The 15798-nt window shown below is 41.2% G+C and overlaps 1 protein-coding gene across 1 annotated transcript in view; it reads right to left on the minus strand.

Annotated features, from left to right (window-relative positions):
- Window positions 1–3836: 3836 nt before the first annotated feature.
- The window catches only part of NUP50 (nucleoporin 50kDa), a 25012-nt gene continuing 13050 nt past the window's right edge, over window positions 3837–15798 (minus strand). The window contains exons 3-7 of the mRNA XM_012659781.1: window positions 14234–14438; window positions 12396–13061; window positions 10077–10158; window positions 8215–8333; window positions 3837–6811 (exon numbers count right to left, since the gene is read on the minus strand). Coding sequence (XP_012515235.1) covers window positions 6609–6811; window positions 8215–8333; window positions 10077–10158; window positions 12396–13061; window positions 14234–14438 — 1275 coding nt within the window. The 3' untranslated portion in view covers window positions 3837–6608. The remainder of the gene's footprint in view (window positions 6812–8214; window positions 8334–10076; window positions 10159–12395; window positions 13062–14233; window positions 14439–15798) is intronic.

Here is a 15798-nt window from a genome sequence, read left to right on the forward strand (position 1 = left end):
TGCTGGGGGCCCTTTCCTTTTTCCTCTGCTGACTGGCTTCATGCTGACCTGGTGCTCAGCGGAGAAGGAGTCCTTGAGCCTTTTCTCTGAGCCCCTGGATCAAATGGCCACCACAGCCCTCCTTGGGCCACACACACAAGCCAGGTGACTTTAACACCGCGTGGCCTGGGGGTGGGTTCAAAGCGCTACAGCAGGTGGAGCCTCGGACAGGGAGGAAGCCACAGAGGTGTGCGGAAAGTTTGTGTTTACAGTTTTCTATGATTCCTACGTCAGGCATTTTTATTGTTCCGACTCCGGTCTTTGAGCTCAGTAGATCAAAAATAACAGTGACCTCCAACTGTGCTGGGCAGCCGATGCCTCAGTCATTCTTCCCTCCTATTGTCCTTTAGTGCCCCACTTTGTAGGTCAGGCAGTTTGGGTCTAAGTAGACATCTTTGGTTTCCAAATGAGGTCTTCGTGCGAGAGTAATTAAATCTACAAAGAAAACCTGTTGAGATTTTTCACCACTTTGAAGCTTAACTCATGATTTCTACAAAATATATTTTAGCAAATACACCCCGCTGGCATACATTGACTATATTATTAGTATGCTAATTTTTAGTGGCATTTCCATAAACATTATCAATAGCTTCTTGATTAACCATCCTCCACGTCTAGCAGAAATCATTTCTAGGCAGTATTTGTGGTTGGCTGTTAGCTTTGCTTTATTTCATGTTTCTTTTGGAAGTTGATTTGCATGTTAGATATTAAATTTATTTTTCTTCTGTGTTTTCCTCTAATGAATCTGAACATATTTTTTTCTGTGATAGGCATTTCAGGTTAAATACTCCACAGATACTACAGCAAAGTGATAATGTAGTGATTGAACCTCAATTTGCCCTTTCAGTTGTACTGTAGAATTTCCCAAGTTTTTTCTAGAGAACCTTTTGAAAAACCCTCACAGAAATGGAAAAGTGACTGGAGTAGAGGCAGGAGTCCCGAGTTCAGGTGTCAGCAGGCTCCAGTAAGCTACCAGGTGGCCACTCACTCAACGGGCTTTCTCTTTCCACGGGCGGACGTGTTACGTCACAGGTGATGGGCGTAAGGCTTAAGACACAGTCACAGAATGGAGAGTGAGGGCAGGGAAAAGAGGGTCTGAGAGGAACACGTCCACACATTCAGGAATATAGTAAGGGACTGCACACCAATGACACGTCTTGGAAACAGTCACTGCCTTAGAAACACCAGAATTTTCTGACCCAAGGGCAGCCTGTGGTTAGGAAGGAGGGGTCTAGCAGGTGAAGACGACTTCCCTGCCATGCAGGTCAAACCCCTTTCTTGCTAAGTAATTGGGAAATCCTTTTAAAACAGTCACCTGAAAAATGCTTAATAGCTATTTGGGGAGAAAGTCTCCACCTTGGAAGCTACCTGCAATAAAATCATTCCTGTCAATTGCCTACTCTCAAAGGCCATTATTGATTGCTGTTTCAGTTCTTAGATGAACTTTCAGGAACTACTGCCATGCCCTAGCTTAGAAAAAAACGTGACACAGGGAGGAGAGGGAAATGTAAAGTAACTCAACCACACTAACGTACAGTTCGCTTGTAAATACACACGTCGACCGTGGAAACATGCTGTACTTTGTGCTTGATTATCAAAACGACAAGGACAGCTGGAAAATTTACACGAGGAAGAGAAAATACTTGTTTCTGGTGTTAAAAGGATCGTGTTGTCTTTTCCTTACAGCTTCACTGAATTGCCTCCTGACGTAACCTCTACATAAAACCAACAGGTTACCAAAATATTCTTTCTGATTTGTGGATTAAGGGTCTTTCATCTTGGAATCTGACTTTAATAAAACAACTAGGTTGCTCAGTTTGAAATAACCATGGTTTTTAGTGAACTTTGGTATTTCGAATAAACAACTTTGCTCAAAAGATTTTAGCCAATTCAAGAAACCAACGAACGTCACCTTAGACACGTTATCTAAACCCTGGGCCTGGGTTTCCTCAGGCGGAATCACCACTTACCTTCCTGGGACGCAGTGACGTTGAAGTGAGACAAGGCTACCCACACAGGCTCGCACGGTTCCCGGCAATTCCGACAATCACTGTTTCTCCCCGAAATGGGCCCAAAGGGTATTTTTAGTAGGTTATCTTTAAGTAACAGTTGTAGGGAGCACGTATGCAGGTGGTTCTCAAACCTGAACATGCATGAGGATCACCTGTTTGAACCCAGACAGCTGGTGATGAAAAATACTTTGAAATTAGTGATGATGGTGCCCAACTCTGAACATACTAAAAGCTGTTGAATCGTGTCCTTCAAAAGGGTGAATTTTGTGTTGCATGTTATACAAACTGCATCTTTAACCTGAGGTTCTGACTCAGCAGGCCCACGGGTTTGCTGGTGCTGCTAGTCCCACACCCACTTCGAGAAGCCCTATTCCAGCACACCCCTCCCCCCACCGCCGCCCGGGCCCTCCAGTTGAGAACCTACAACAGGGCCTGTGCAGCTTAGGCACAGCCTTATTCTTTAGCTAGCACCTTTTTATTGTCACTTAAATAGTTTCCATCACATGTTAATAGTTCAGGAAAAACACTTTGATAAATAACAAGTCTTTGCAATTTTTTTAACCGGGCAATACCTCTAACTAGATAAATATTGAATAACTTAGGAAACTTTGAAAAATGTGAGCATGACTCCAAAATACAGCACTATCATAACTGTATTAGAATTTAATGTTGGTGCCTCAATAGTAATGCTCTAAGCTGCCAAAAAATTAGTTACATAAAGTCAAAATAGTCATTTCTCTTGATCATTTTGAGCCCTAGTTTTCAGATGTCTTAAGAGAGCTCAGCTCTTTGAGACAGTCCTCAACAGAAATCCCAAGCACATTTACTTTTTTGAAAGAAACGCAACCTCCCTAAACTTGTTTCTTTGGAAAACCTACCCTGGAGCCCCTGTCTCAGAGGCTTGAGGACCCAGGAGGAGAACACGTGGAGCACCCCATGCTTGCACACTGGCCGGCGCTCGAGGACCTATTCTTCCCGTTCTAATTCATGGAAACTAGAATCCAGCAGAAACCCTGGTGTGATGGCTTGGAAGTGGTCTTACCCCACACACAGAGTCTGATAGTAAGGCGGTCCCGCCCTCACCTCCAGACCCACCTTCCTCTTGTCCAGGGAGTTTCTTGTTGCTCCTTCTGCATGACTCTTTTCCCTCAGGTCTGTCTGATTTGTTTTAATGCCAAGTGCATCACAGAGGAACATAAAATTGCCAAACACCGTGATTTTGTTTACTTTCCATTTATTCACATTTCATGGATTGTTACATTTTCTCAGTGGGAGCATTCAAAATCTGATACAAACTGAGATTATATTGTCCGACGATTCAAGTATTTTAGTTTTAGAAAACAACTTCTTACTTAAAATAAAAACAAACAATTTATCCATTTGATTGCTAAGTTTTACAGTTGTGTCTGCATCAAACAGAGAGTCCTTAGTCTTTAACTGTGATTGCTACTGGCCAAGAATGTACAGTGGCCCTGTGTTCAGAACGCTGCATTGGAAGAGGCCAGTTTGGGTGAGCTTCCCACTATCATCTGCACACCCCACAGGACAGATCAGTTAGTCCCCACCTCCCGAATGAGAAGACCTGGGTTTGGGAGTTTGCAAAGCCTTCAAACCATCACGCCTGCATTTTAAGTCTTCTGAAATATCAGAATAAATGACAAATGCTCAAAAACAAACGACTTGTTTAACTTTACCAAAAAGACTCTCTCAGTGAAAACTTGATTTGAACTCGAACAGTAAGGTAGCATATTAGTTTTTTTTCCTCTACCCAGAAGAGGTAGACACTTTTTGGCATGCAGCATATTAAAATGTGATTTAGAATTGAAACTGTAAAACAGAACAATCCTCTTAAAGAACAATCAGTCCCTGAATGGCCAGACTTGTCCTTCCATGGAAAACACAACCTAAACTTTAAAAACTGGACATGATTTTAGTCTGTAATTCTAATAATGAAGACGGCACAACAAATTTTTTGCTTACTGGGAATGCACGAAAGGATGAGATGGATGGATACATCAGTTTAAAAAAAAGGCCACTGGGATACTTAGTTATTTGTCAAGATGCAAAGCAATTTTAGAATTAACAAAAAAAATACACACCTTACTTTAGGCCACATATATGATACAATTTATGGATTCTCAAACTAAAGATGAAAATTTCAGTCCACATTAAACATTTTTAAGCCTAATTTCTAATATTTTGTTAAAAACAAATCAAACTAAAATAACCCACAGGTCAGAATTAGCTGTTAACACAGTGGGGAAAAATAGGTAAGCCCTCCAGGGGTTAGATTTTACAATAAAATCCACATATACTTAGGTTCTTTTATACTAATACATAATTAAAATGGAGACCAACAAGTTCCTAAAGCACAAAAGAGTGATTTTAAGAAAATATCACATTTTGAGTTATGGTATACACATCACATTTTTCCCTGTAATTTTCACTTTAACAGTGATAGTCTTAGCAGCAAAATTTGCTGGGAATGTTAGAAAAAAAGAAAGCCACACATATCCACTAATTTAAAAATATATAAACTATTTTTATGGGAAGGGCAGCTAAAAGGTAATCCAATCATGATCTTTTCATGCCATTTTTTGTAAACATTCCATTACACATGCAGACAATAACAAAATACTGCATCAACGCTGAAGTGTTCCTAAAGACGCCTGGAGTTTACGATTCCAAGCTGGCACCCCGGGAGCGTGTGTGGCTACGCTGCAATGTACTGGAATTTGTTCCCCTTATTTCCTCTTCATCTTTTTAAAAGTTGGATAAACCTGATGTGAATTGGGTACAACCACATGTTTACTATAAATCATCTGTAACAAAAACTCACAAACGTTCTCAATTCTAAAAAGTAAATATGAAAATAATTATCACTTCCTCCCTAGGTCGCATAGTATAGCTAAAAGTTTGACCACATCCCACAGCAGTGCAAGCACACCTCTCTCTGCATGTATTTACACTGGGCCAAATTCTCACTGGAACCAAAAAAATGAAAGTAGAACAAGAATCTCACGATAAACGCTGGCCCAAATACCACACCCATGTACTGAAGAGTTAACCATATTTGACCATAAAACTGACCCCCATTTTACACCTAAAGGTTGTAGTTTTAAAAAAGCAACTGTACCATCCACAATTATTCTGACTGCTCCTCTAAGTCAGAACACCTCATGCACCGAAGATCAGAATATGCAAGGCTGAGCCCTTGGGCCCCGAACCTGAGCCTTTAAGTAAGATAAGCTAGTTACCAGTTTCAGATGATTCATGAGAAATGAAAGTAGAAATTTAAACATTAAATTCTGCATCTGATTCATGTGCCCAGAGTCTTCAAAGAATGCTAGCGGTCGTCACCTGACAGCTCTGGAGAAGTGACAGGGATATCCTTGTGCATAACCAGGCTCCCTTCCAAATGGACATACCGAATATCTTACTTGTAAAAAAGTAAATGGATATTGCAGATATCAAATGTATAATATACTGCTGTCTAAAGTTAAAAGCAAAATTTACACACTCAATTTTCTCTTCCATCACCTTATTACACGTTTCCTAGTGAATTCACATGGCTCGTGTGTAATCAAAATTCCTATGTACTTAACAGGCAGCTTTTCTATACGCCATCATGGTACAAAGGACCATAAGCATCATTATCTTCCTTTTCTAATATGGTTTCACTTTGACTCAAGTTTCTTTTATGGGTTTACTGTCCATGGTCTAAAAATGGTAAGCTACCAAATTTGTGCTTTTAAAACCCATTCCTGGCAAGCCCCCCTCTATCTTAATTTTGTCTTTATGGGGATAAAGAAGTAACAGCACCTCATGAATAAAACTACAAACCCAAATCTACAAAACTAAGCAACTCCTCAACAAGCTATTCATTTCCTTTCCAAATGAAAAAGCAGTTCCTGAATTATACTAAAGCAGCCCACAGGGGTAAAGGCCAATGTCTGCGAACAATAGACTCGTGACTCTAATGCCGAAGGTGAACATCTCGTACTCACATCTCAGCTTAAAAATAAAACTTAACAAAGCAAAACGCACACACGTCTGTCACAGCACGGCAGCACGGTTCATTTGGTTAAGAGTGCTCGTCTCGCAAATCAGTCAAGCCCACAGGAGAGGTTAAGAACCATCCAGGCAAGTTTCTCTCTGGACGCAGCTTGAACGTGGCCATCGGAAAGCCTCGCCTGCGGCGGCAACAGACCAGAACAGCCGTGGGTCGCAAGAGCCTTTGGGAAAGCTAATCGATACCCTGATTTCAGTCCTTTAAGAAATCACTTATGGTTAGTTTAATAAACAAATGAACTTTAAAAAATCTTCCAAAAATTTCACTGAAATGTATTTTACACATTAGACAGTTCTTAAGAAGGGAGAATACAGTTTCTTGACACTTACTATTTAAAGGTTTTATTGGCCATATTAATCTTCCTCACAAAAGTTTTAAGTTATCTATAAGTTCTTAGAATGTCAAAGAGAAGAAAAACTGACTGAGTTTAAGGGGCGGTGGGGGAAGCAGCAACTTGGCAACAATTTCTCGTTGATCTCACGTGTTCAGGCATCTTTTTTCTCCAGTAAAATTTTGTGCAACTCATCTGCATCCTCGCTAGTTTTTACCCGAATTAACATGGTGACCGGGGTAGCAGCATTCTTCTCATCGACAGGTGGATTTGGAACACAGACAATAAGGACGTTATTTTTCCCTGTTCGGGTACATGGCATATTGGGTGGAATCAGAACATTCAGCAATATGTTGCCTGCATTTACACAAAGGAAAAAATACATCAAGGTTATATGAACTCTAGCGCCATGAAAGGAGTCTACAATACGCTAAACATAAAATATTGAAGCAACTTATGCTTAATGGATCTAAAATTGGGAGCCATCAGGAATATCACAAAATCAGGCACTGTTCCCCAACGGACGCCAGCAGTGTCCCTGACGGAGGACTGTGAGACCTCTGCCCTTCCTCCTGCCCTCATGCAGCCCCCTCAGAACCGCCAGCCCTCTGCACACTGTTCTTTTTTTTTTTTTTGAGACAGAGTCTGGCTCTGTTGCCCGGGCTAGAGTGCTGGGGTGTCAGCCTAGCTCACAGCAACCTCACACTCCTGGGCTCAAGCGATCCTCCTGCCTCAGCCTCCCGAGAAGCTGGGACTACAGGCACGCGCCACCATGCCCGGCTAAGTTTTTCTATATATATATTTTTAGTTGTCCAGATAATTTCTTTCTATTTTTAGTAGAGACGGGTCTCGCTCTTGCTCAGGCTGGTCTTGAACTCCTGACCTTGAGCGATCCACCTGCCTCGGCCTCCCAGAGTGCTAGGATTACAGGCGTGAGCCACCGCGCCCGGCCTGCACACCGTTCTTGCACCGAAGAGAGAACACACTGGTGCAGCCCAGAGTCCTCACTGTCACACAAACACTGAACCTCTGTCACAGAGGCAAGCACAGCTCATTGGGAAAGAGTAACTTCACCGTGATATTATTACAGATTAGTGAAGCCCATGGGGGAAAAACACATCTCCCAGGAGCTTCTTTCTGCAACACAGCCTGCCGCAGTCCACCACCACTGACCACTTCATCTTAGGCCCGCCCTCCTCATCCTCCGGCTACTAGTCTCCTTTCACTGGACTGTCTTACGGGCAAAACTGGGGGTGGGGTCGGGTTGGACAGCAATACCTTAGTGATTGCTTGCTATATAAAAAAGGATTCCTTTAGGCCGGTGTGATGGTGGTGGGTTATCAGAACTTACTAACATTAGTGTCACTAAAGTTGGTACACAACCCCTCACTGCTAAATTTGACTGGCTAATAAAAAATAAAAAAGGATTCCTTTAAATGGTTAATTATCCTCGGATATTTGTTAAACCATCTAATTAATCTAAAGCTTCTTAGTCACATTTTTATTACAAAAGAAAATGAAAAACATTTTGGTTATAGCTTTTAACACATCTACATTTTCTTACTATTATCCTGGTACTCGAAACTAAATCTATAATCAGTAAATATACGATGAATCCGGCCTGGATGATCTCTGTTCTATTCCAAAATACACATTAATAAACTTGAAAATCTCAATGACTGAGTCAGCAAGATAAGATAAAGGCTTTTATGTATGATGTGATTATGGTCACCTTGTGCCACTTGAAAAAAGGTACCCACCTAAACTGGTGTCTGCCCGCACCAAAAGCTGTGTCTTCTGGTTCGCTGTAGGTTTTAAATGCAGGGTACCTACACCTTTCTCTTTAAATTCATTGTCTTTCTTGTAAAATAGTTTACACCTATGGCAAAAGATAACAGGTATGATCAGGCATTCAAGCACAAACCAAGTCACACAGTTTCCTAACTACTCTCACACTTGTGTGGAAAATTTGCATTAAATGAGAACACAGGAAGCTTCAGGATAAATCTTTTATTCATCCAAATTGACTGGGTCTGGGCAAAAAGCACAATAAGAAAATCTGCGTATACATTCTAGAATCCCTCCCCATTTTTTCAAATTAAACAGTTGGCTCTATGAAACCTTTTATAACACTTTCTGAAACAGTGTTTTCTTGAGTGAGTCAAAAATCACAGCTGAACATCTCTCCTTCCCTGCTCTGCTCCTCTGAGGTCAGGAACAAATACAGGGTAAACACTCGTCCTGTACCTCCGCCACCTCAATTTTTTTCCCTATTTCTTATTTTAAAAATTCTCCTAAAGGCTCCTTCAATTTTTGATTGCCCAAGATGTTGAAATAAATTTGGAAAACATTCTTGGGCAGGGCCTAACTAAAGCTAAAGTAATTAAATGTCTTCCCAGCCTCCCATGCTATATCTTAGGTTATTAATAACACAAAACCACTGCTCATCTGATTTAACTAGAAAAAAAAAAACTCGCCAAGTCAGAGTCACTCCTTTTTATCATCTAAGTCATTCAATTTAAAAACAAGCAAAAGGAATTGCTGGCCTCTTTTATTTATTTATTTCTTTGAGACAGAGTCTCGCTCTGTCACCTGGGCTAGAATGTGGTGGCGTCGACCTAGCTCACAGCAACCTCAAACTCCTGGGCTCAAGTGATGTCTTGCCTCAGCCTCCCAAGTAGCTGGGACTACAGACGCTCGCCACCACGCCCGGCTTATTTTTTTATTTTTAACAGAGACGGGGTCTTGCTCTTGCTCAGGCTGGTCTCAAACTCCCGAGCTCAAGTGATCCTCCCGCCTCGCCCTCCCAGAGTGCCAGGATTACAGGCATGAGCCACCATCCCGGCCTGTTGGCCTCTTCGAAAAGTTCTCAAAAATAAAATAGCACCTGGGAATACCACAGGATGTAGCAACTTGTTATATTCAAAACTGCTGACTCATTATTCTGAATGAAATTTTTATATTGAAGAAGTATCCTGAAAGCTTCTGAAATGGCACAGATATTTTTCACTAAATATCTTTGTAAAAAGTAACCTCCTTTAATAGAGAGAAAGATAATTCAAGTTTTCCTTTGCCCTTTCTTCTGAAAGAAGCAGTTCTCATTTAAAAACAAATACAAAACAAAAGCTCTCGTTACTGGAGGAAATATAGTTTTTATACATCCTTAGCAGGAAGGGATGGTTACTGTGTATAACTTTTTGGTTGTGAGAAAATCTAGAAAGGCCAACCAGGTCTCTCGGAAGGGGTCAGAGATGCTCCCAGATTAAGAGAAGTACAACAAAACCTGAAATCAGCAACTAGGAGATTTTCTTTGTGTGGGAAGGATGAGGGAAGAGAAGGAGAAAAAGAAAGGAGAGAACTATAAGATGAGGTCAGGAAAATCACAGAAAAGCCTGTCTCTAAAGCACTTTTAAAAAGCTAAAATCACAGAAAAGACTAAGATACACCAAGCAGGAATTTCTAGAACTGGTTTTTAAGTAAGCAGGGCAAGAATTCTTCCTGTTCCATTTCAGAGCAGGCACGGCTCGGCCCCAGGACTGGATGCTCAGTAAAGTTCCACGAGGACAACGCTAAGCCCACATTCTCCAGGCCAGCAGCATCCATTTCAGGGATTACTACTTACTTTTTGGAGTAAAAAGCATCTTCTTCTTTTACTTCAGTAACTACTACTTTGGGTGGTTCCTCATTCTCTTCTTCATCTTCACCTTATACAAAAATGACACCAACTCAGTAAGATTCAAATCAAGAGCTTGAAAAAGTGATCGAAGTTCGTTACCTACCATCCTAAACCTCAACCTGAACATTCCACGTCAGTGGATACAGAGACTAAAAATGCACATCTAATTTTGGGGGGTGGGGGTGAGGGAAATATCTGCTGGATTTTAATTATTTTGTGAAAAACAAATTTTTGATGGGAACTTATTTTTCAATTCTAAACTTCCAATTTATAGAAAGCCCTAGAATGAAAAAATGTCCTTACTTATGACATTTACAGAAAAATAATCATTCAACACCCAATTATTTATATTCAGATTACCCACTGGAAAATTAAACCTCAGAAGGGCTTCTAATACCTTTATCTCCAAATGTTCCCGTGACCATATCCACAACATCTCAAGGAATAACCGATATCAGCAATGCCCAAAGATGGGAAAAAATAAATGTTTTTTGTAGGGCAAGCTGTTAAGAGAAATCATCCCAAAGTCAGGTGTAAATAACTTAAAAGCTTTGTTATGAGTTGCCACATAGCTCACAGCTCTGAAACCAGAGGTAGCCCACTGACCCTCTGCAGTGCCCAAACAAGGGGGAGACCTAGGCCACTATTTAAATGCAAATATAAGGGATCCTCTTAAAGAGAAAGCAGCATAAATAGCACTTCTGTTTAAGAAAAACAATTCTGGTATTCAACCAATTAGGTCACATTTAAATTGTAAGATGGTGCCGTATTAAGGCCAATGTGCCCTGGAATGTCCTCAGGAGATTTAAAAAAATGAAGCTCCCAGGATTCACGAGTTAGGCTCTCCAGGGTGGGCCCAGACACTGGTTATTTTAACAAACTCCCACGTCTTTCTGATGCATGAAATGTGGTAACCTTGAGATAAACAGTAGGTGTTTGCTGAGAGGCATCCTACATCCATTGGGGCTCAATTCAAATGCAATGTCACTGTGTCCTGTGACAGCCTTAGGATCACGGAAGACTCCATATGTCTAATCTTGGGGAGGCAGAGAAGAAATAAAAGGGAATACTCTTATCCTACCCTTTGCCCTTGAGGGCCCTAGCCAGAGGACAGACCTGAAGGTGGGGCAAGATAGAACAGTAAGGGACGTCTAGCTCCAGGTAGAAAAACAGAGTATTTCAGTGGCAAACGGACAAACTGCAGTTGTCTTTCCTGAGGCTCAGTAAGGTTAATTCTTGAGCAGTGCACTGTTACCTGCTTCCAAGTAGGTGTCTTTACAGACATCATTTGTTCACAACCACCACAAGAGGAAGAGGCCTTGTAACATCACCCCACTTCTTAGAGCCAAGAACGAAGGGAGTGGAGGGGCTGGGACTGAGGCCCAGATGTTTCGCCTGGCTTGGGCCACTGACAATACATATGGCAGACATGTCACTCAAGACACCACTGCTGTCCTCCTGGAAAGGTGGTACACCAGACCCATAGGGGAAACACTGTTCCTTATGGCTATGAAAAGTCTTTTAAATTTATAGTCAAATATTGTTTGGCCACATGACTTTATTTATAACCAAATCCCCTAAATATAAATCAATTCAGGGGACATTCATAATGATCTTTCCTAAAACACAATTTTCAAAAAAATTATTTTTATTTTATTTTTTTTAGAGTCTCACTGTTGCCCAGGCTGGAGTGCAGTGGTGTCATCATAACTCACTGCAGCCTCCAACTCCTGGACTCAAGTGACCCTCCTGCCTCAGCCTCCCGAGTAGCTGGGACTACAAGCACGCCCTACCACGCCTGGCTAACTTTTTTTTTTTTTTTTTAAGAGATGGGGTCTTTCTATCTTGCCCAGGCTGGTCTTGATCTCTACGCCTCAAGCAATCCTCCTGCCTCAGCCTCCCAGAGTGCTGGGATTAAAGGCATGGGCCACTACCACTGCGCCCACTCGATCTCAAAAAATGGTTTTAATTTGCTACTTTTAATGTATCAAAGCCATGTGTTTGATATTTTTCAAAAAAAACCCCTGTCAGATATTTCCATATTCTTCATTTTATGTTTAATATTAATTCTTGTAACAACCCCACGAAATAGGTCTTATTCCATTTTACAAATAAGGAAACTGAGGCTCAGAGAAGCTAATCACTTCATCCTGGATCACCACTGAGGGAATGATGGAGTCACGACGCAAATCCAGATCCAGCCCAAATCAAGTCTAGCTTTTCCCACTACATACAAAACTTACACAAATCTAGAACAATATTTACCTTTGCATTCATTACTGCCACTTTCTGCTTGGCTCTCCAGTGTTTTAGTGGAAAGTGGTAAAGAAACTGGTTTACTCTGGGTAGTATCTTTGCCAAACAAACTGGTGTTTCCAGAGGAAAATGAAAATCCAGCCAGGGGGCCAGAGCTTAGTGAGCCCAAAACAGAGCTATCAATTTTCTTGCCAAAATTAAATGAGGCACTTGTTGCTCCTAGTGATGGGTCCATTTTCTTTTCAGACACAACCTCAGTCTTCTTTTCAGATGTATCTTCAGCTTTGTTGTCAGGGAACAAAAATGCTGACTCTTGCTGTAATTTTGTTGAACCACATAGGGAAGGAGATTGCATTTCAAGCAACGTCTTGTTAGTTTCACTTTGAGAATTATTACTGTCACTGTTTCCATGTTGCTGTTCAATGTTTGCTAAATATTTCTCATAGTCTTTAAAGATGGGTGTCAGGTCACAGAGTGGGTTTGCATTCACGTGCTTCACTATCCAGTCCCGGACAGAGAAGTTCAAGGCAGCCAACTGCTTGTTATAGGTGTTGCTGGCACAGGCTTTGCTAGAAGCAAGGCCAGAGGAGGAAGGCTGCTGACTGTCGCCATTAGTTTTGGGATTTGAAATCTTTTTATCAACCAAGGTGGTAGGGCCATTTGCAGCAATAGAACCTATAGGAAATTAAAGATTGAAGAATTTATTTACAGAAGATGATTTGATTAAACCGTCTAGATTTTTATATCACTGTCTTCCTATTTTCTGCTTTTATTGTATCCTATTTTTGTGATAGCTCAAGAAGTCTGTGTTCAAGAAATAATCTTTTCCTTCAAAAAGATAACTATTTCAAACAGAACTGTCAGAGTATTAGGTTAAGCATAAGACTTAATACCCAAAGTTGTTGGGATGAACAGTATCAAAGTACAGTCAACCTCCCTATCTGCAGGTTCCTGATCTGTAGATTCAATCAACTGCAGATCTAAAACACAGCGTTGATGGGACGCATAACCAGTGGATACAGAATGCTGACTTCTCCTATCTGGGGGTTCTGCTGGGCCAACTGCAGGAACCGAGCATTGGAAAGGGTCCTGGAACCAGTCCCTAAGGATACCGAGAGACAACTATAATTAAAACCTTAACAGAAAATGCTTATTTTAAACCACATTAAACACTCTGCCGAATTAAAATCCAATAATATACACTTTTTGAATAATGAGCTAAATACCGTCCAACCAGTCAGGATCATTTCCAAGATTTTAATCCATGATCCCATTCTCTGTTGCTAATTCCAAGAGCTTCTGACTAACTCCTGCAATCCAGGATCAGGCAATCAACACATCCTGTGCCAGAACAAAGCTAGCCTGGAAGGCCCTTGACCAGGGACAATGTCATCTGAGTCCCTGGCAGGCATTTTTGTGTAAGGCGCACAGAAAGCCCTTGGTACACGCATAATCAGTGAGTGGGCAGGAAGAGAAGCCTTCACGGAGGGTCTACGCAGTGCTCCCTTTTCTCCTCTGACTTTCAGGTCAATTCTGAGGGTCAGTCTCTTTCACAGGTGAAGATTCTGAGGCTGAGAGGTTAAGGAATTTCACCACTGTCACACAACTGGTAATTGGCAGCGCTGAGAACAAAACCTAGGTCTCTTTCGGCTCAAAAGCCTGTGCTCTACTCACTCACTCTGTGACAGCCAACATCCCCCTCAAGTTCCATCCTTTTCATTATTACCCTGTTCTTGCTCACACAGTCCCAGGACTCAGGGGGTAGGTTCAAGAAAAACCTCTTTGCAAAGTTATTTTTCCTAGATTACACTTAAATAGATGTGAGTGGGAGAGGGGAACCTACTTACCAAAGGCTGCCTTGGTCTCTGTTGCCACCTTTGCACTGGTGAAGGGAGGGGTGATAGTTGTGCTGTTTCCATTTGACAGTCCTTCTAGAGGCTTCCCTCCAGTGCTACTACCAAATGCAGAAAACCCTCCTCCTCCAGAAGGTACAACCAAACCTTTAAAACCTTTAAAGGCTCCTCCACTATCAGACTGAAATATGAAGAAAGACTGCACATTAGGCAAGTATACTCTCTCTCACCAAATAAGCAAGCAAGCGATAGAATCGTTTTGGCTAAATAGTACCCAGACTCCAATGCAATTAGCATTTTAGAAACTGCTGGCACAAGCAGAAATAGAAAGTGAGACAGAAAGACACTGTTCATAAGAATAGCTCTGCAACCCCAAACTGCCTTTCTGAAATAGCAAGGATAGTCATAATTTATGGCAAATGTATTTTTAAAAATGTACTAGGTGTATTTAGGACATAAAAGGTAACAAGGACTAATGCAATAAATCTATGTACCCACCACAGAGTCTCAGAATAACTGCAAACATTCTCAATGACTAAACCCCACTCAAAGACCATTTGCATAAAGAATTTGTAGAAATATCCAGTTAGGTTAACTAAAAATATTTTACCCACTTACCTAATTTCCTAAGAACTTCCGTAGCTTTTAGCCTATAGAAACTTAAGATGACCAAGTCTCAAATCCAGATGTTCTGTCAGGTGACCGATCCAGGGCAACATTTTATTTTCATTTTTCTTATTTCTTTCTTAAACTTACTTTCTTTGGCAAGGTCTTTCTAGCACACTTTTCCCTTTGTGCTAGCCTGCTCACATCTCTGACCTAGGATGCTCTGGAAACGTTTGGCGTTCCTTAGGAAATTCTAAAGCTGCTCTCCGCCCCGGGAACTTTTGGAGAAAGGTTCCTCACTTTACAGTGCTTTGCTAAACTCACTGCAATGTTTATAAGACCTTTTCTTGTTCAAAGTACTGGTTAAACCATAGGGGGTGGTCTTCTTCACCAAACTTCCAAGAGAGTTCATAAATCTGAAGTTTCCACATAAATGGGTTATAACCGTGACCTCACCAAAAAATTACTTAAATTGGAACTTCTTCATTTCCTAAATGAGCCAGTTAGCCTAAATATTATTGTATCTTTTTCCACGGAAGTTTCAATCACATCTACAGAAAATTTCAGATGTTTACTTACATAGTTTAGATTCTGATGCTCTAAATTTGATTTTTCATCATTCGAAATCCAAAATACACCAAACTGACAGCTATCATTTTAAAACAACGATTCACAGACAAGCTGTAAAGCTGCAAGTGGCTCTTCAGCCACATGGTATTTACAGGTGTTTTAGAAATTGCTGACAGTAAATTGGCTCTAGAATCGTAACAAAATTCAAGAACCACTAGTTAAAACAAAAGCTAAAAAAGACATTCAGAAAAATGACAGTCAAAGTTGAATGAGAAGGCCGGGCGCAATGGCTCACGCCTGTAATCCTAGCACTCTGGGAGGCCGAGGCGGGAGGATCCCTCAAGGTCAGGAGTTCGAGACCAGCCTGAACAAGAGCAAGACCC

Source organism: Propithecus coquereli, unplaced genomic scaffold (genome assembly GCF_000956105.1).
Source record: "Propithecus coquereli isolate 6110/MARCELLA unplaced genomic scaffold, Pcoq_1.0 Scaffold633, whole genome shotgun sequence".
Classification (NCBI taxonomy): domain Eukaryota; kingdom Metazoa; phylum Chordata; class Mammalia; order Primates; family Indriidae; genus Propithecus; species Propithecus coquereli.